The following is a 21,063-nucleotide window of genomic DNA, read 5'->3' as shown; positions in this document are numbered from 1 at the left end:
GAAGTAATAGGATGAAAAACTATGATAAAGGAGAAGGACTAATATGAAATACTAGGTCCATGACTAAGGAGAAGTACTAGGACTCGGAACACATGACTAGAAGAAAGAATGGTAAGTGGATGGACGCATCAATTAGTAATTTGTGAAGCATCCCATGCATTCCAGTAGCATAGCCATTTACCACTTGCCATGCCAACTAAATATTCTTCTTCTCTCCATCCTTGTCTCTCACCTATCTTTTTTTGTGGTGGGAGGCTGCACTGCAATGCCATCATATGTGCAAAATACAAAAATGATGAATACAAGCAATTCACAATGTGCCAATCTATTTGATCGAGGAACCAACAATATTCAGAAAAATGTAAAAAGTAGAAAAACACATAACTATAAACAGCTGATGGTTGGGAAACAATTATTAGCATATGGAATCAAATGTCTTCACTGTTGAAGAAAATGCAGTAATTTCTTTCTTTTTATAAAGTTATACCTGTTTATTTGTAAACAAGGAGGTCTAGAATCACACTACTCACCTTCCTGCTCTAAACGAAAGCCAGCCTTCATGTTGCTGTCAATAGAACAGCCAGAATTGCAATCTGGTAGCATTTAACCCAGCCCTAATCATAGCCCTAAATCCTCACCTGCATCTTGAAGGGAGCATCCTTGCTGAGGGTTATTTTAAGGTTGTAGACTTCCAGTGTCACTGTCTTTGTGTAAGATACTGCACTGTTTCCACGGTTGTTGTTGAGTACCTTGACATTGAATGGGGTGAGTGTTGAATCATTGGAGCAAAGCCCAGCCAGCTGGTAGATGCAGGTGCCCATGAAATCAAACTTAAATCCATCAAAAGTGGTGTAGTGCGGGTCTCCAGATCCCACACATGTGCCAGGCGTTGTGACAGATGGAACGGGAAAGCAGCCTTGGATTCCATCCACAACTTTGCACTCAGTTTTGGGGCTACATGGGGCTATTATCTGGCACGTAACAATTCCATTTGCTTGACACTTACACTTCTGTTGGCAGAGCTTGTCTACAAAGAACTCTTCTGTTTGCTTGTAGTACCTTCCCTTGTACACACATCCACAGCCCTTAATGGGTGCACACTCATCTCCACTTTGGATGAAGCCACTGTCACAGTAACAGCCTTCGCTACAAGGCAGAGAGCAGACAACCGGAGGTGAAAAGCTGTAACAGGTGGAGGGGCAGCTCACCCCACATTGCTCATAGTGGCTGTTATCTGGACAGGCAAGCGCTGAAAGTAAAACAGAAAAATAGGCCAGTCAACATGGCGAAAAGAAATGGAAAATGGAAAGTCACATGTCATTTTCGTGCTTGGATTTTCCCTCACCCCTTCTTCTTTTTGTATAGATTACTCCCTATTTTATGAAGGTGCCACTCATTTCAGAAAACTTGAACAAGGTTATGGCTGCCAGAATAAGCCACATCTCTGTTGATGTCTTTCCCAACAGAGGAGGCAGAGCCACCTGTTACTTCTCATCCAATTGGGTAACTATGTATATCTCAAAAGCCACCTACGTTAGGTGCCACGAAACATTACATTATTAAAGAGCAAACAGATATTTTAGCTTGCTATTCTGACAATCTTTATGTGACCCCCTAAGATAAAAAGTGTCTATAACACTAAACACATAGAGACACATTATTTTATAGTTATTGCAGTTACCTTGGTTGACTTGTTTTGTCGCCCCAAAAATGTTCAGTAATAAATAACCAAAAAACACTGACAGATACAGTGCTTGGATGAACTAGAGCAACACACGATTGAAGCAGACAATGTGTACATTGAACAGTCAAAATAAATAGCAAACACTTACATCACATTTACTTTTTTCATTTCCTAGGCATAGTAGAGTGCATTTAAATTCCAAAAGTGCAAAGAGGCGATGGTAGGGAGCCAATCTGTAAAGATATGGAGGCTCACAGTCCAAAAGCGACCTCTAAATTGCACAAGCACCTGTTTAACTAAAGTAATCAGATACCAGAATTAGTGAAGATACAGCAGATAAACATATTCTACCTTACCGCTAAGAGTGACATGACTGCAGCACCTTCCGGTGAGCCCTTTGAATTATAATTGTCCCCAAACATCAGGTGTTGTTAGGTTCCTGAAAACACTGTAAGGGTAGGGTTGATAAACCACTTTCTCTGCCATTATGCACGTATCCTCAGAAATCCCTTATTTGGCTTTCTGGATGCGTCAGAGGTTCAAAGGGGGTTGAGTTAACAGGAAATTAGGTGCACAATGTTATTTGGTCCTCACAAAGGGGTGAAATTTGAGTCAGTAGAAGCACATACAGGTCTGCAGAATATGTGCAAATATTGACTATGATGATCCCGGAAAAATCTCCACAAAACAAGGACACTGATTCACAAAATCTCTGACTATTTAATCACCACATTTTGGATTTGATGTGAAATAGGAGACTGTGGGCAGAGGGCAAAACATGGTGATACATTGGTAGCAGTGTCTTTAAGAGCTTAATTCCACACCATAAAATTCCATGTATCTAGTTAAAGTGGAGGATTCTGATCCTCCATTGTGCCTCCAAAAATCCTCAGATTCACTGCAGTGGAAATAACATTCATGGTAAATCCGACAAACTCCCCATGAAGTCCTGTAGACTCCAAAAATGGACATTAACACTGATGTTACCCCACTCATAATACTGTAGTAAAACCGTGAGGCTGAGTGGCAGAAATCGTAAACAAGTTTGGTTTTAATTCTCATGGATTTACTGCCAAACTCGTAATGAGTCTCAGTGTTTTCTATATGGCAATGATCCATTGATATAATTTGGTGACTCAGAGCTTGAAAAGTCAATAGCAATAGGCATTGCATGGGAGTTTAAAAGAGAATCTGGAAAGAAAATCCCTTTGCTCATGCCACTGTAAACCCTTATCCAAGGGAAATGCAATGCCATGCCCAGGAATGGTCAGTTCTTGATTAAGATTGATGCCTTTGGCCATGATGGAAGTCTATTCTACGGGATGTAGAATCTTATCTTAACATGTTGAGCTGGTATTCTGAATGACTTGAAGAAATGTCAAGCATTGGGCCTGGCTCATACTTGTTAAGACAAATCACCCTATATAATATGTCCTTACTTCAGCACTAACATGTCCGAGAAAACATTCTCAATTGAATTGCCCACATGGAGTTCATGGAAACAGAAAAGGAGTCCAGAACCTCTGGTTTATAAGATTATTGTAAAGCACTTGTGTATAGGCGTGTTACAAATGCCATATCATATCGGGGAGTTTGTCTCCCAGATATATGTTTATATTAGATGGCAGTCTTGAGGCGGTTAAATATGACTCACAAAAAGGAGTCATTGGAATGAGGAAAGAAGGTTGACTGTATGGGTCATGGTGACTTGCAACATACTTTGTATGGTGGTTTCTTAACACTGACCATTGTGTCTGGATGTGTGGTCAAAGTGAGTTGGGTTTATCAGAGGTGCATTTGCTTAAATGCTTCTTGTGTTGTGATGATGAGATATTGATGGTAAATTGAAAAGAGGAGGGGGGAGTCATGACATTCTGTTTCTAACATCAATTGGGAGTCCAGTTTGTGTCGCAAGGCGTATACAGTTTCTTCCAGCTTTGGAAAGCCCTGACTGCACAGATACTGGGTTACTTGAACATCCCTAAATTTTGCCAAATTGAGACATATATAATTAGCATGTACATACAGTTATGACCTGCATCTACACTCTTCTGGGCAAGAGGGGATTTTTCATCAAAGCCCTGGGCAACATTAAAAGCGAAGAGGAATACTGACTGGCCCTCCAGGTGAAACAAGAAGCCATTATCCGCATTCAGCTGCAACTAATTCAGATTAAATTGATACAAATGCTGTTTTATTATTCTTTCGACATGGTCGATAATATGGACTGAAGAATGGACTGTTACTGGAAACTCCTTAGGCACACCTGCACCCTGACCTGAAAGCAGCAGTATTGGTGACAGATAATCAAGTAATCATACGTGGTCTTCTGTGGACAGAAGATCACAATCCTAAAAGGTCAGGTCATTCAGCGAATTTTAGAGTGAGATGGTGGTGATCTGTTACCCCAGAAGCCTTCTCGCACTGAGATACAAAGTTCTAAAAGGTATATTAAAATAGCATGACGTGTTGAGTGATCTAACTTAGTTGGGAAATGGTGGGAAGGCACATATTAATTGCCTGTGAGAACACAGGAATTTTTTCATACCCTTTTTAAAAGGTCTGGATTAATTACCAGATGAACATGTACAAGAAAAGCAGTGTTTGAGCCGCCTGGACGGTGCTGTTTTTTTTATAGCTTTTTTGTGTGGCCTGTGACACTGTGTATTTAACTTTCACTGTTTTTTCACCTAGAATCCTGTGATTTTATTTTGGTTACCAATAGCACAGTATATTTAACTTCTAGTGTTTGATTACCTAGGGCACTGTGGTCTCCCCTAAAACGCCTCTCATTGCACGTTCCCTGCAATGTACCTTCCTAACCGGATCCTTCTGATCCTTCACTTTTTGTTCTTTAACTCTCTCTCACATGGTTTTCATCCACTCACCTCACTTCTCTGCATTCCTCCACTCCCTCTACTCACCTCCCCATGTTTACCCATCCCCATTGTTCACACTTCTCAAAACAAAACTCAGACCATTACTCTATCCCACATCCCACCATCTCCAACCTCATGTTTCCTAACCCCTTCCATTCATCTACTCCAAGAACTCCCCTCCTCTATCTCACCAGTCCCCTACTGACTTGCAATTGGGGTTATGGAATGCCCACTACCTCTCGGAAAACACTCCTTTCTCAATAATCATTTATATTCTCAACATCCCAAACCTTTGGTGGTAGCTAGCGCTGAAAAATGTTTCCCCTCACAACACGGCCAACCCTTCATCACTTCAAAGTGACTTTGCATCATTTTTCCACTCCCCCATGTTGTTATAAAGTCAATGATATTGGTCTCATGATTAGCAAGAACAAAACATTGGCATTCCTTCCCTCCTCTGATTTTACACCCTCCTCCTTCGAGCATTTCTCTGTCCAAATGTACGCTCCCACCATTATTACTATCCTCTGCATCTAGTGCCTACTGGCACACTCATCCTCTTCTTCACTGTTATTGACTTCTTTCTCACAACTCTTCCAGACAATGTCCCTGCCAACGCTGTGGGTGACCTCAACTTATCCAATATATCTAAGGCCCATCCAACCTCTACTCTCACAGGCAATTTACTAGTCAGACTATATATATATATAGTTATAGCAGTGCACGGTGGTTGCGCCAGTTATGGTTGCTTAGCTTACCATAACTGACGAATTTCTGGGGGTTTTCGCTTTTACTTGTAACCATAACGTCCCTTTAACAAAGTTATTTCATTGAATTTGATAGGTTCTTAGTAGTACAACTTAATCATAACGTCCCTTTAACAAAGTTTTTTCATTGAATTTCATAGGTTTTTAGTAGTGCAACTTAACCATAATGTCCCTTTAAAAAGTTTCGTCAGTGAATTTCAGGGGTTTTTAACAGTGCATGCAATTTTCCTACAACTTAGTAATATCATACTTACCCAATATAGCAATATTTCTGTCCAATTTACAAACTTTCACCTTAAAACTCTTCCATTTCCCATCTTCTAGCATCATTTGTAACACTTCTATACAATTTTTGCAACTTTCCCAACAAATTTTGTGTCCATAAACGTCTGACCTTTCGTACAGTGCCACATGACCATACGCTTGCGCGTGGCATGATGACGTGTTCGCGAACGTGTCTGCACTTCGCGATCGGAACTGTGCTCTGAAGTCAGTTGAGAACTGCATTTTCTACTGATCAAGGAACTTTCAACTTCAAAATTTCCCTTGCACAGCTCCTACACCTATTTGTACTCATTATCCATTAACAATCTAGTACACTGTACATACTTGGAAGAATTTTAGCAAAACTGCTATTTATCTTAAAAATGGCGCCAGTTATTAACATACCTCCTCCCTAAGAGCCAACACCACCACCAGCTGGAGGACCTTCACAACAAAAAAGTGCAGTACTTCCAAAGACAATGAAGAGGACCAAGAAAATGAGGTAGAGGAAGTCCCTACCTCTAGCACCCAGATAGAATCATGGGTGTAGCAGTTCCTTACGACTGTTGGGAGTGTATCAAAGGCTAAAGTTACTAAAGTGAAATGCACTGAGTGCAACAGTCGTGGACTAGCTGGACAGTACTCCTAAGGGACGATCTCCATGCGCCGCCACACCAAATCCAACAACCGCAATGCTCTCAGAAAGGTTGTTAATTTCTCAGCAAGTAGTGGGCTGTCTTCCTCCACCTCATCTTCCTCAACCAATACTGTAACCACACAGCCTACTTCTGTGGTACACAAAATCCCACCAGATACCTTGCAAGACATAAAAGAGAATGTTGATCCATGTCTTTGGAAGACAACAGTCATCTGTATATACTGCTACACACCACTCTGCAGGGGGAAGCAATTTCAACGTGCGTTTGAAGCTGTAATCAAGGAGCATGAGAGACACAGCCCACTACCTTAGAAGTAACACACGTTCAACACACTGTCCACCTACCCCTTCATATTAGTGCTCGGTGCATCTTCCCTCATTTCCCTCCTAACCTTACGTTCTGAGCTCTCCTGCAAAGATTTTTTTTTAAAACAACAAAAGAAAGGTTCCTTTAGTAACTACCTTTCACAGTGAAAAAATAGAGCCTTTCACAGTTAAAAAATAGAACTAAAAAAAATAAATTTTATAGACTACATCTACATTTCTCAGTAAAGTATATAGACTCAATACGTTCTTTCAACATTCCCATTAGCATTTTGCTTTATGCTAATGGGAATAATGTGACATTCACCCCAGTTCCAGGGACCGGAACAGGAGATAATAGCCCGGCAGCACAAGTTATCGGCCCAAGCGAAGTGTGTGTGTGCGCCCTGATGTCTGCAGGCTATGGTGCATTATAAATAAATAAAGAAAAAACGAGTGCTCCAGACCATCATCCTCCATTGCAGCCCCTGAAATGGGGGTTAAGGGCCATTAGCACCCCTGGTTCCCAAAGCGGGAACCCAGGTTGCTGAAACATAGTTTTCTTCCTATAGCGGGACGCCTGCGACGTCCCGCTGTAGGAAGGAAAATCCTTTTCCAAGACAGCCAACATGGAAAGAGAAGGCGTGGCTCCGTACACAGCCCCTCTTCCCTTGCCATGGCAGCCTGCAGAACCCTATGAGCATATTAATACAAGCACATTTTCTTTCCCTTTGAAACCTATCCTATCTTCAAATAACTTTACCACATAGCCGGTCCCAGGTGGACATGGCCACAATAACACCATGTTTCATCCCTCGCGGTCATGGCCAGTAGCCAGATTGTCTGCGTCATGACCTTATACCATGACCCGGACAATCTGGCGACTGCCCATGGCCACAGGCTATACCTCAGTCACTAAAGGTATCTCACTGTACCTACATTATGACACTTGTCCAAAAAAAAAACACAGGCTCATTTGGAAAACCATGCTTTAATGTCCTTGTCAATGCTCCTTACACGAGTTTCATATTTATTATCCCCCACTAGACAAAATCCATTCAGTCTTTACACAAACATTGAAGGTTGTGTCTGTAATCTTTCTGAAAACATTCGTCCACATTCGTCTTTTGGCAAGAAAGTTATAAGCCATTTAAAAATGTTGAGACCCCCCTCTAATTTCGCCCCCTCTTGAGAAACTTTGCAAAATCATTTATATCTATATCCAAAATTGTTTTGCAAATTTGTGTGTAGATTCATCAAATAGCACCACATTAATAAGCCTTTACAATATTTTGGAACCCACCCTCTAATTTTGCCCCCTCTTGACAGAATCCCACCAAACTTTGCAAAAACATTTATATCTAGAACTATAATCATTTTCCCAACATAAGTGTAGGTTTGTCAAATGGCACCTCATTTATAAGCCTTTACAATATTTTGTGACCCCCCTTCTAATTTACAAACTCATTCAGAATCGGGTTACAAATATATTTGCAAAATTTCACTCACTTTCATTAAGTGGAACCAAATTTATAAGCCATCCAAGAACTACTTTTCACCAATCAGGTAATGCAGAGGTGTTCGCGAACCTCACAGGACTGTTCGCAGACTTTTATGGGGCAAAAAACAACTTTTTTTTGCTTCTTGCAGCCATATCCCATGCCATCCTCATCACCCTTCACCTCCCCAGAGATAATATAAGTTTGACAAGTGCAATGTTGTGTTTTTAAATGTTTTTAATGCAATGTCCGCGGACACTGGCCATTGTGGACATTTCCAAAAATCTGACAAACTTCATGCTTTTCACCATCCAATCAGTGGGTGCGTCCGATGTCCGCGGACACCACATTGCCTTCTAAGCCAATAAGAGTCCTGTCCGCAGACCAAACAGGGAACTGTGTCCGCAGAGCGGACATAGATATCACACATTTTTTGGACCTACTTTTTGGTTGTTTAAAAAAAAACTACAGGACGGATTTCCAACAAATTTACAAAAGCATGCTTTCTGGACCAAGCAGCCATTCAGTCAATGGGAAAAAAATACATTTTGGGACACCCTTATAACTTTGCCCCCCCTTGACCAAACTTTGCAAGGAAATTAAGTAGGCCATATACTTTTTTTGAAAAGTTTGGCGAGGATTGATCCAGGGGTTGCGAAGTTATAAGCCGCCTAAAAAGTACTGTTCCTATGGGTTTAGCAACTTAACCAAAACAGCCGGTCAAGTGGCACAGCGGGTAGAGCGCTCGCTTTGACATCCGTGCAGAGCCTGTTAACGCAGGTTCGAATCCCGGCAGGGTCAAACTCAGCCTTTCATCCTTCCGAGGTCGATAAATGAGCACCACATACCTTGGGTAATAATAAGCAGCGCTCAGATACCTGAGGGTTCGTAGCACTATATAAATGCCTAATTATTATTATTATAACTATATGGCCGCTACCACGGCCATGTAATATGTATATTATTACATGGACACAGTAGTGTACATGTAGTTATGGTTAAGTTGGTGTTTCCATAGGAAGAGCATTTTTTGGGTGGCTTATAACTTCGCTCCCTTTGGACGAATCCTCACCAAACTTTGCAAAAAATGTATATGGTCCACTCTGAATTTTTTTGCAAAGGTTGGAGAGGTTTGGTCCAAGGGGGGCAAAGTTATAGGGGGAGTCCCAAAACTTTTCTTTTTTCCCATAGACACGCCTACAGCCCAAACCACTGGACGGATTTACACCAAATTTGGTGTAAATCCGTCCAGTAGTTTTTTTTAAAATGACCAAAATGTAAGGCAAAATAATTAGTGATATCTCTGTTCGCGTCGCGGACAGACATCCCGGTTCGCTCCGTGGACAGTGCCCTGATTGGCCGAGCGGCTTGCGCGATGTCCGCGGACATCCGATGTGTTCGCTGATTGGACGGTGTGGGGCGTGGAGTGCGTCAGATTTTTGGTGGTGGCCTACATCTTGCATTCGCGGACGACCGCGGACAGCGAGGTGAAACTTGGTTTAAAATTGTATTTAGTGGAGTGTGTTGGTGTGTAAGAGTGTTTGGGGAGGGTGGGGGAGTATGAGATAGGTGCAGTGTTGTATATTTTCTATGTGCTAGACGCTTTTGTTGTGTTCGATTTGTCTGCCGACAACACGACTGTTCTGAAATCTTCGTAAATAAGCAGAATGGATTTGGTGTCAAGTTGAAAGTGTTCTAAGAAGACTTGTGGGGTCCTGGAATGTTTGCAGGGGGTGTCCTGAAGACGTTGTCTGTATTGTTCGTTGTCAAGCTGAAAGTGTTCTAAGAACACTCGTGGTATCCTGAAATGTGGGTGTCCTGAGGACGCCGTCCGTATCATCCTCTGGCAAGTTGAATGTGTTCTAGGAACTTCCTTGTGTCAGCGGACATTTAAATGGTTGCAATGCTTGAATCTATGGGTGTGATATGCTGCGGTGGTTGTGGCCAGGGTATAGAATGTTGGATGCATGGCTACTTGGCCATGCACCCAAGACTTTATTCCCTGGCCACAACCACCGCAGCATATCACACTCATATGCCATGCACCCAAGAGTCTATGCTCTGGCCACAAGCACCGCTGCATATCACACTCATAGTGGCTTATAACTTTGGGTCAAAAACAAATTTATAAGGAACATTGTTATAAGCCAGTATGGGTGTGATATGCTGTGATGGTTGTATTTATCATGTTATACTTACTATTTGGTTTAGTATCGGGAGTCCATGTTTTTCTTGTTCATTTCTGTAATAAAAGAAAATAGCATGTTAGTATTAGTATTTTATAAAGACTTATTACATTGTACAATCAACATTTTCTTCTTTTTTTTACCCTCATATTTAGTGGATGACAAACCAGAGTACTGTGCAATTTGTTGCTAAAATCATTGGGTTATGCTACAGTTTATTTGTTTGTTTGTTTTCAGTGTTTACTTGTTGTTTCAGGCTAATGCTTTATACATTGGAATGTTCCAGTTTTTGGGAGCAGTAAGTTATTAGGTATTTGTTTGGATATTGTAAAATTTTGGAGCATTTAGATACCAGTAGGCGTATTCTAACTGTATATTGTTTTATATAATTTCGTGGTATTGATTTATCTGTTTGGATATTTCAAAATTTTGGGACAGTTAGATACCAATTGGCGTATTATAACTGTCTGTTTTTTTCTCTATTGGAGTGGTATTAATTTATCTGATTAGTTGGTGTAGCATCTTTGGGCAGTTAGATAGATTTTGGAATATTGTGACAGTTTATATTTATTTACTACAAGTGTACTTAAGGTTTAAGTACCGTTTAGTTATCAAATTTTGGTTTTAAGAACATTAAATAAGCGTTTGTAAGATTTGCTGGTAATCTTTGCTTTAGAGTAATAGTACTATCATTACATTCAAACCATCCACATTTCTTTTTTATATATGCAGTGTTGTGCCCTGAATTGGTTGTGGCTCCTGCGTGGTAGATTATACCTATTGTTGTGAAGGTTTTTCTTACAAAGTGATATTTGACCATGTGTGAATCCAGTTGTTTTTGGTACCATCTGCATTGTAACGTAGAAGCATTAGTATTACGTATTTACTATGTGTTTGTATTACTAACGTGGAGCGATTATCTGAATTGCAGGTCGAACATATTCTACCATGGTTTGCATTTTGTACAAGTTGCTGAAATGGAACGGATTCACAATTAGGTACTGATATATACACAAAGCGTTCATTGGGGATTTGTTCTTGTGTCACATTGTTGCAGAGAGTGCATATATGTTTCCACATGTATGAAATCTGGAAGATTTCATGTATAGGTATATTTTTGTTTTCCAGTACTAATAGTAAGTACATTAGTAATTCTTGTGGATCTTCCTGTGAGTTTATAGTGAATTTCACCATTCCAGCACAGTTGTCCAATTGTTGTCTTATTCCATAAACACTGTACGTGTTGTCAGGATTGTTTGCTGCGTTTCTGTGAAGTACTAACATTTGCAAACACAATGGGTCTGTACTGTGTAAGTACATTTTCTCAACAATTGGTGGTAATTGAAATAAAATATTCATTGCTACATTTGCATAGCAACTTACATCAACTATATTTGAGAGTTTAAATGGACCAGGTAGTTTTGTATTCGACCGCTTTTTTTGGAGTTTATCTTCCTTCTTTGAAGAAGTACCTGGTTTACTTTCCCTAATTGATTCTTTTTTGCTTGTGGCACTTGATGAAGTATTACTTTCTTTTACTCTCTTTGGAGGATTTGCAGTGACATCCTGTTGCTTTTCTGTTTGATTTATTTTTCTTTTAAAATCTTTTACTTTTTGTGGAACAGAATATGTGTTTAGATGGTGAGTGTATAGTGAACAAGGTCTATTGTATTCTAAAATGCAAGGAATATCAGCGTTTATTTTACTTGCATCAAAGTTGATTAGAAATAGACCGTCAAGTGTACGTAAGCGTGATAGTGCTACGTAGCTCATGCCTTCTTTAAAGACTGTGTTACCAATGTCTATAATTGCTTTGTCTAGGGTAAGACCTTGTGATTCATGAATGGTGACTGCGTATGCAAGAGTTAGAGAAAATTCTTCTTTGCGTACATACATGTCTTTGAAGAGAAGGAATCGAGCTGTTGAGCGCCCTATTCTTTTTACTTCTGAAAGTTTGTCAAAGAGAATATTGACAAACTGAATTCTGTTGTCATGTGGGTATGTTTGAAAGCCAACAACTGTACCCAGTGCTCCATTAACTAGTCCTTGGTCCACGTCAAGGTTACGTTTGAGCATTACTCTGCAATTTAAGGTTAGTTTTAATATCTTTTCCAAGCCTGCTGTGTTTGAGATTGATTTTTCTAAACTATTTAGTCTTGTTGTGGCTTGGTCACACATGGGTAGTGTCATTCCATGTAAATCTAGTTTGTCTGTGGCGCTAATTTCCATTATTGGTTGCATTTCTTTACTTAACATTATTGCATTGAATTTGAAACAGCTTGCAAGTGTTGGCATTAAGGCCATACAATTGACATTTTTGTGGGCTAATTGTTCCATAACATCTGTAGCACATGCATTATCTTACCGCATTAGAAGACTCAGGTTGATCGGTTGTAGGGAATATTGTGATCCAAGGTTTAATTTGGATTTAAATTCGCCCTCTTGTGAGGTACTTGGGATTGCTTCTTTTTGTTAAAAACTGCTTCATAGATGAAAAAGGATTTTTTTTATTAAATTTCTCTATCCACAGGATGTAGGAACACATACATATATATGTATTTCTGTCGGATACTTGTGTTTGCTTTTCTTTGGAAGAATAGTATCCGGATGTTTCCAAAATCTCTTAAAAATATAAATATTAATCCCCCATGTTATATCTTCTCTTCTGGTCTTTATATTATTTTTTATTTATTCATTTGGATCCAGAGCGAAAAATTACTGCTTTCCATCTTTATTCTCGGCGGGAGTCAGAAAAAGGGGGAATGAAATCCGACGAGTTTCAGAGAAAATGTCTGCTCGTCTGGATTTTTTCCTGGTAACAAAGCCACAAAGAGCCTACCGGTTTCAGTGGCACAGACAAGGTAGGGGCCACATTCATCAGGGCTGGGCGGACACTTAACATTTGCTGTGTCAACAGTCTGGTAGTTAGTAGGATAGTGCCAGGAGATCCCACCTGTAGATAAGGGGGGAAAGGTAAAGAGAAACAAAATACTCGATTTTATAAAGGTACTATCATATTAAAAACAGGGGCCAGATCTTACCTAGTTACAGGGGTTCCCACGGAAATCCGTGTAGATGGGAAGGTTAAATGAAGTACTTCCCGGGAAGACATGCAATATCTGTCATGCAAATCTGAAACAAAAACAAAAACGAAGTTTCTCATTTATGACATTTTTAGAGAAAGGGGGCGAACTACATGACAAAGTAATATGCCACTAGTTAGAAAGAAAATGCATAACTCACGAGGTCAATTCAAATGAGATTGACCCCTTACAATGTGTACTCAAAGGGAGCGCCAGCACTCAGCAACTAAATCAGTAAGTCAATAAATGAATGAGTAAACACCCCGCATCTAATATATACGGCGGGTGTTTGAAAAGGGCAATTTAAGTCCTTCTGTGTCTATGCTACAGGGAATGAAGCATTGTTCGAATTGTTACATACTGGACCACCAGGAGAGGGGAATATAGGTGAGCCCGGTCCTCCTGTGACCTCGGCTCCAGTGGGAAAATACGCTTGCGCCCCATTGTGTAGGTGGCAGCTCTAGGCTGTGCTTACCTACTGCGCCTTCGTCGGAGATTCCAAATGGGGTCGGCTCGCGAGTGATGCTGTCCGCGTATCAAGTGACTGGGTGATTGTGTATGTGCGTACGGCCGTATGTTATGATGTTTGTTCTGGACTTAGGTACAACGGCGTCCGGCGTCGCTTGAAACAAACGTAGGACTACTGCATGGTCCACGTCATCTTGTGTGTATTCAAGTAGGCGCTTGGAACAAGATCATTCTATTACTAAGGCACTCAAAAAGCCCTAGAGTCAATTGAGCTAGGTCTGTACGTATTATCATGAAGAGTGGGATGGTTGGCGGGGGCTGGAAAAGCTTACTCAAACTACGGCTCATTGTTGATGATGATATGCATAATCACACATTAAACATTTTAACAGAAATTGTCAACAAACAACAGAGTGACTAGAGGAATACGGGGACTAGGAGTTCTTATCACAAAGTCGCCAGGGTCTGCCAGCTGGTAAGTTCATTCAAACCTCATTGCATTATCACGATAAAGTGCATGAATGTGCCGGGTTTTAAATATTGCTTCTGCTTCTTTAGAAAGTATACCAACTCTGATACTTTTTAAGATGTTGGCATAAGTGAGATCTGCAGATTGGCGCATGTTTTCTGTTAATTCTCTGTACATTTTAAATGTTGCTAAAGGTTGACATTTCCTATGCTGCCAACAGTTTTACGGCAGAGTTTGTGTCCTAATGTTTTAAAAATAGGATCACCTTTTACTGGTGTCAATTGAAGAAGATCTCTGAAAAAAATAATGTGTTTCCCTGCAAATAGCTCTTCATAGTTTGTTTTGTGTACTTCTTGTAATCTGAGGTGAATCAAAGCCAACATTAGGTTGGACACATTGCTCACGTCATCTATTAGTAGCATTTAGATTTGTTTCAATGCTCTGCGTAGTTCCATTGCAGCTTCTACAGAAAGTTTGTAATAATCTAATTTGTTTTGGTGTTCTACTGGCAGGAGTAGTAATCAGTGTAAAGTGACACCACCTATGTTGTAGGCAGCTAAACCTGTGCGGGCAGTGACAACAGCTGACAGTTTGTTGTTTGTCAATTGTTGAAGGAACTTACTGATGATTTTGATTAAGTATGCTTTGCCAGAACCAGCTTCACTACTGACATACAATAGTATAGGTTTGTAATTTTGACAGGTGTATTCTTTGTTTTCATGTTGTACACCATGTGCAATTTATTTTGTTACTTCTTGAAAATGCTATGTTGCTCATTGTTTAGCTTTGATTGTAGTGTAGTTAAGTCTTCTTTATCTTCATACCGACACATGGTGTTTTCTACTTCTATCATAGCTAATTCTGCTTCATTTGTTATTAGTGGGTCTCCCAGTGGTTCTTGGCTTCCTATGACAGAAGGTTGACTACTGTCAGGAGTGTCCTTATCTAGTTGGGCCTGGAGTTCTTCTTCGTGTTGCTGTTCATTGTGCAACATTGTTTTGTACTGTGCAAAGTTTACATCAGTTATACTGCTTTCATTTGCTTTGAAAGCGTCTTCATATGAGTCATAGTTATCTAGTATTTCTTCTTCTTTTCTCCATGGTTTAAAGAGTTGTAGCAGGGGCATGTAATATACTTCTTGATGTTGAGGAGTCTTTAATGACAATTTGATATGATTAATTAAATTTGGTTTGGTGAGTTTTACTAAGCTGCCTTCACAGTTTGTCACTTTGTATTTACGGTTTTGTTCATCAGGTTTTATATTATTTTTGTATGTGTAGTTTTGGGCTATGTGGTATAGACACATGGTTTCCAAAGTGGTACTCCTATTTGGGTAGTATGTGTCCAATAAATTGTTTTTTAAAATGTCTTGGTTGTTGGGATCATGTTTGGCTATTGTTTCTATATCTTCGTATGATTTTAGAACTCTTTTTCTAGATTTAGCTGGACCAAGACTTAGTAATACTATATTTGCAGATTTACCATACAATGCAGTACCAGTTAATCGATCAGCTGTTTCATAGGATCCACATTCTCTATGGGACAGAATTTTTATGCCAAAGCTGTATAATTACTGAGAAAATGTTTTATCTGATGACAGGTCATTCCAGAGGTCTTGGAGCTCTGTCTTTTCTGATTTGGTTAAGTATGCTGTGACATATTGTGCAACTGCAGTAGAATTGTCTGTAATGTACTGCACATCTATGTTTGCATTCCATAAGTGGGCAATTATTGCATTGTAATCATTGATATATTTTTCTTCTTCCTTTCTTTTTATGCAATATGTATTTTTAGGTGACTTACCTTTAACACTATGTCTAACTGAAGACATGAGGTTGTTCACTTGACCTGTATTTGTAACTGGTCTAGGGAAACCAAATCGGCATTTGGTGTAGTATTTCCCTTTGTTTTAGTATTTGTGACGACAATATTTGCCACATTTGGGTCTTTGGAATTGTAACATTTTTGCATGAAGATCACTATTTGTGGATTAGGATGGAATTTCACAAGTGACATATTTTTCAATAAACTGTAAAACAGTGGCATCACTGTCTTGACCAAATTTAGCAGCATCTTTAATCCATAAAAGTATGTGGACATATGGTGCTCCTCTGGCTTGGTATTCTTTTCTCCAAAAGAAGTGTTGCACTTCTCCAAGGGGAGGAACAGTTTTATTACAAATAAAATATAGCATAGCAATGAAGCAATGGTGAAAATATCTTGAAACATTAACAGGATCCTGAGAACAAAGTTCTCCAGAAGTTAGTATATCTATGTTTGTTTTGTTTTCATTTGATATGCGTAGGAAAGCATGTAAATCTTCCCATGCATATTCTGCACAACTTAATGTAATAAATCAAGTGGGTGGGCCAAGATTTCTTATCATACAACTTACATCTCCATGACGTCGAAACCAGTACTCTTTAGTACCACGCATATTTGCTAATAGATTTGTAAGATTTACTTGTAAAACCTCATCTTTTTGTTGAACTTTTTGTAATAACTGTGTAGCTGTCATATTTTGAAAGTGTGATCCTGATTTTAATATGTATGCAACTCCGTAACATAAAGTTGCCAGTTCACTTTCAAAGAGTAGGTGGAATATGTATTCCACATTTTGTCGAAATCTGGGATCTTCAGAATACATTCGTAATGAGCGATATTCTGATGCTGATATTTGAATAGGTCTATCATCGTATCTTCTTCCTTTGCCAGTCGGAAAGAGTAGAGGAAAAGCATGTGCTTCTATACTTTTTTCCCATATGCTGATTGGTGATCCTTTCGTTTGACGCATTTGGTACGTTTCCAGTGCATCTTCTATGGTGTCATTAGAGTGCAACGGATGAATTGTATAATGGTCTAAAGTGTTTGATATTGTAGTTTGATCTAGGAGCTCAAATTGCCCAGCTTCTTGTGTCTCTTGAATTATTTCAGTTGTATCTTTCAAGTTTTCTTCAAAATTAATTTCTTTGTAATATTCATTATTCTCTTTAAGATATTGCAGGGCTTCTCTAACTTTATGTAAATCTACCAGTTGTTGCCACATTTTTTTGTCTTTTGCAGGTACTCCATTTACCAAGATAATTAAAGATTGTTGTATTGGACGTTGCACTCCGAGAGTGTGCACATTTTCTTTTAGATCTAATGGTAAATACACTACTTTTCTACGAATACCTTTCACTAATACAGAGGGAGGTAATTTTGCAGTTTTTGGTTGAAGGCGTATTATTGCTTGAAATGGGTGCACTGTTTGAATTATGATGCTCTCATATAAATTAAGTTGTTGAAGGGGTTTTGGTAGTGGATATAATTCCAAGTTATTTGTGATAGCATGTGAAGGAGTTTGGTTGTTGTCAAGTTTTGTAGTGCAGTAACTGCAACGTATTATGGGGTCAGTTATTTCGTATTTGTTTTCTGCTGTAAGGTAGAGAGCTAATTCAAACCGTTTACATTCTTCATTGTCTTCTATTTTGTATGATAGGTCTGCAGTTTTTGTGTTACTTTTATAAAAAGTTCTGCGGCAACATACACATACGTGGTTTGGTACTTCAGCTGAAGTACTTTCAAATTTTAGTATTTCTCTTTTGTATGTGTGTAGTGAAAGATTGCCATGTGCAGAATTGTTACGAAGTTGGTTTACAGCTAATTCATCTTGTAAGTGGATTTCACTTCCAAAATATTTTGTCTGGATATAGTCGATTTCTTTTAGTAGGTACTTTGCTGTACCATGAAGAAGAATGTTATTTAAATTGGCTAGTGCTAAAGCAGGACTTTTAACATAGTACAGTTTATAAACTAGATTTCTTATACTTGCATGATGTGTTGATATCCTTTTGATATCATGGAAGGTTGTTTTGCAAGTAGGTCCTGTAATGCAGGCCAATGAATGTCCTTGTAATCCTGTGTACTTGCGTACTGGACAAGCATCCATATTTTGCAGTAGTTTAATTTTGATTTTGTCTTTGCTTTTCACATATTGTTTGAGGAATTGGCGTAAAGACTTGAACATGTTTTGGGAATGTTACACATTGACGTGCATGGCCATTCGTACACTAGATGTTCTGATTCAGTTGAATGGAGGGGTAAATCTATGTTTTCAGGGCATATTTTTGTAAGGAATACTTCTTGTTACATTATGGTATTATTACCTTTTTCATAACGTCGACCACTGCTATGTATGGCAATTGTGTTTGTTTGATTTATTTTGTACGCTTCTTCATTAAAGTATGGTTCTGTGCTTGAGTGTGACTCCATTCACCTCCACAGATATTTAAGAAGTTATTTCTGTTGACATTTCGTTTATTGAGAAGTCTTTTTTGTAATTTAGTTATTAGTTTTGTTAGTGGTTTTATTCTGTTTAACACTAAAATAAATAACTATCTTTTGAGAAGAATTGCACTATCAACGCTTCTAAGATGACTTTTCTATGATAGGTTTGAAGTGTTGAACCTGGTTTCTCTCCTGTTTTCATAAGATTTTGAAGGACTTTGTGACGGAACATTTTGGTTAAAATACTTTTCTTGGTGTGCTTACTTTGTACTACATCAAGATTTATAGAAGAAGTTTTATTTGTAGTGATAGTTGATTTTCTGTTAATTATTTTTTGGTTTGTTTTACTTTTTGATAGAGGAGGAAAAGTTTTTGTACAAGAAACTTCTTCTGTTTCACTACATGACTGTATTAGCTGTTGTGTTTCAACTTTTTTTTACAAATTCTGCTATAGAGGGATGTTTATGTTGGAGAGCTTTCATTTCATTTGCTCTACTTCTGCGTTCCTTTCTACAGAGTTGCTTTTTGGTAGGCATTCTTTAGGGTCTGTTGAAAAAAAATACAGAAGGTATGCGTTGGGGTGTTCTGGAATGCATGTGTGTTGTGTGCACGAGTGTTTGAGTAAGATGATAAAGATGTATGTAATGGTGTGTGATTGTGCTTTGGGAAGTACAACTACTAGGGGGTATTCTTGAATTAACGTGTTACTAAACTGGGGTTCAGATGACAGAAAAAAGTAAGCCAGTGGTTTGGAGAAGTATAAATAGTATATCTAAAACTATCCAATTAAAACAGTTGTTTGTTCTACAACATCTAAATTCTAGCGGCTGAGTTGGGTAATTTGTGTGTTGAAAAATAGGAAGTTGTGGGCCATTCTGCCAGTAAATCACTGTTTAAGACGGGGGGATTTTTGGTCAGAATGTTGCAGAATCTCTATTTTTAGGCACAGAAATAGCATGAATTAACCTTACAGTGTGCTTGAGTAATAATTCAAATATTATGGTAACATTTTACTTACTTTTTTTCTAAAATGAGTAGTCTGCTTCTTAGTTGTTCTTTGTACTTCAAATTCGGCTCCTTCTTTTCTGGAGAATGGTCTTCACTGCAATTGTAAAAGAAAGAAATTAGTAATTTGGTTTGTATATAGCACTGTTTTTAATTTTAATCATAGATTTTTTAAATTGAAATGCTCAGCACCTTCCTCAAAACCATTAAAACTATCCTATGACTAACTGTAGGAAAGAAAATATCTTTACTATAGCTTGTGAAATTCATATTGTACCACTGTATACCACTATTCCTGTAACTAAGCTTATCCACGTAATAATGAGTCAATGTCATAGCCTGCTTTTCCATGTAACAGTGAGTCAATGCCATAGCCTGCTTGTCCCATATAAATGTAAGTAATTATATAAATTTAAAACCAATTATGTGTTTGTACAAATATTATTGTTTGAGATTTGATCATAGAGTGTGCATGTAATTTTGTTTGATTATATGTAGTCTATATATTTTATTTCAAAAATGTTGGTTTACGATCATTTGCGTGTGTGTGTATGTGTATGAAGAAATTAAACAGTATAAAGGTTTGTAAGTCACAGTTCATTAAAGGACAATGAAAAAATTATTTTAGATTCATTTTACAGATTATACAAGGTAAAAGTCGGTTAGAAAATGTGTTCATGTACTGTATAGAAAATATGCATACCTGTAGTTTGTGTTCATGCATATGGATATGGACGAAGCTGCAAGTAGAAATCTTGGAGACTTGTATAGTATTTCTCAAAGATCGTGCTTGCCAATGGTATGAGACTTGTACTCCGAGAGATTCACCGTACATTTGCAGTGCTGATCTATGATGATGCAGTTACATGTAGAGGTCTTGGATTTGATTGGCGGATGGTCATGTGATTTCTTAGCTACATCCAATGAGGGAATGGTACAGAGAGTGAAGTGGAAATGGTAGAAGGGCTGTCCATGTTACGATATGTTCGCGGACATGGCGGTAGTTCTAGGACACTGCATATTACATCCGGGAATTTGGGGTGGGGAGGCATGCAAATGAGATTGAATGTAGCAAGGGATTGGTCAGTAAAGTTTAGTGAGTGTTTGCTGAGAGAAGAACAGATCGCTATGGCTGAGTGTTTCAAAAAACAGATTTTGTGGATTTTGGGAGATTTTGTGGATTTTGGGAGACTCGTGGATACATTGGTTGAAGGGGCATGCAGAAAGCTGTGGAGTATCTATGTATCTTGGATTCCCACATGTGGAAGTACACTGGCATGGAGTGCGTGGAATGAAGTGGTTGGACTTTTTTAGAAATACAGCATCCATTTTTAAGTAGGTGTTATGTATTTATAATTTTTGACATACAAACACCTCTCAAAGCCTCTTTTCAGAGACACCACTTGCTCCCAGAGAAAAATGCAATGGTTACAATAGGGTAGCACCCCCATTTTTTTTATGTTCGCGAACTGTCCACGGACTTTTAAGATATACAAAGGGCCCTGCTTTATTTATCTTCACTTCTATTT

General features: G+C 38.8%; 1 protein-coding gene across 1 annotated transcript in view; it reads right to left on the bottom strand.

Annotated features, from left to right (window-relative positions):
- Positions 1–21,063, bottom strand: part of LOC138533009 (IgGFc-binding protein-like) — a 330,908-nt gene that overhangs the window by 116,938 nt on the left and 192,907 nt on the right. The window contains exons 9-10 of the mRNA XM_069641116.1: positions 13,080–13,193; positions 639–1,249 (exon numbers count right to left, since the gene is read on the bottom strand). Coding sequence (XP_069497217.1) covers positions 639–1,249; positions 13,080–13,193 — 725 coding nt within the window. The remainder of the gene's footprint in view (positions 1–638; positions 1,250–13,079; positions 13,194–21,063) is intronic.

The sequence above is a fragment of the Ambystoma mexicanum genome, chromosome 1p (genome assembly GCF_040938575.1).
Source record: "Ambystoma mexicanum isolate Mex_15411 chromosome 1p, UKY_AmexF1_1, whole genome shotgun sequence".
Taxonomy (NCBI): domain Eukaryota; kingdom Metazoa; phylum Chordata; class Amphibia; order Caudata; family Ambystomatidae; genus Ambystoma; species Ambystoma mexicanum.
The sequence above is the reverse complement of the archived record's forward strand: the minus strand, read 5'-3'. Positions and strand labels throughout refer to the sequence as shown.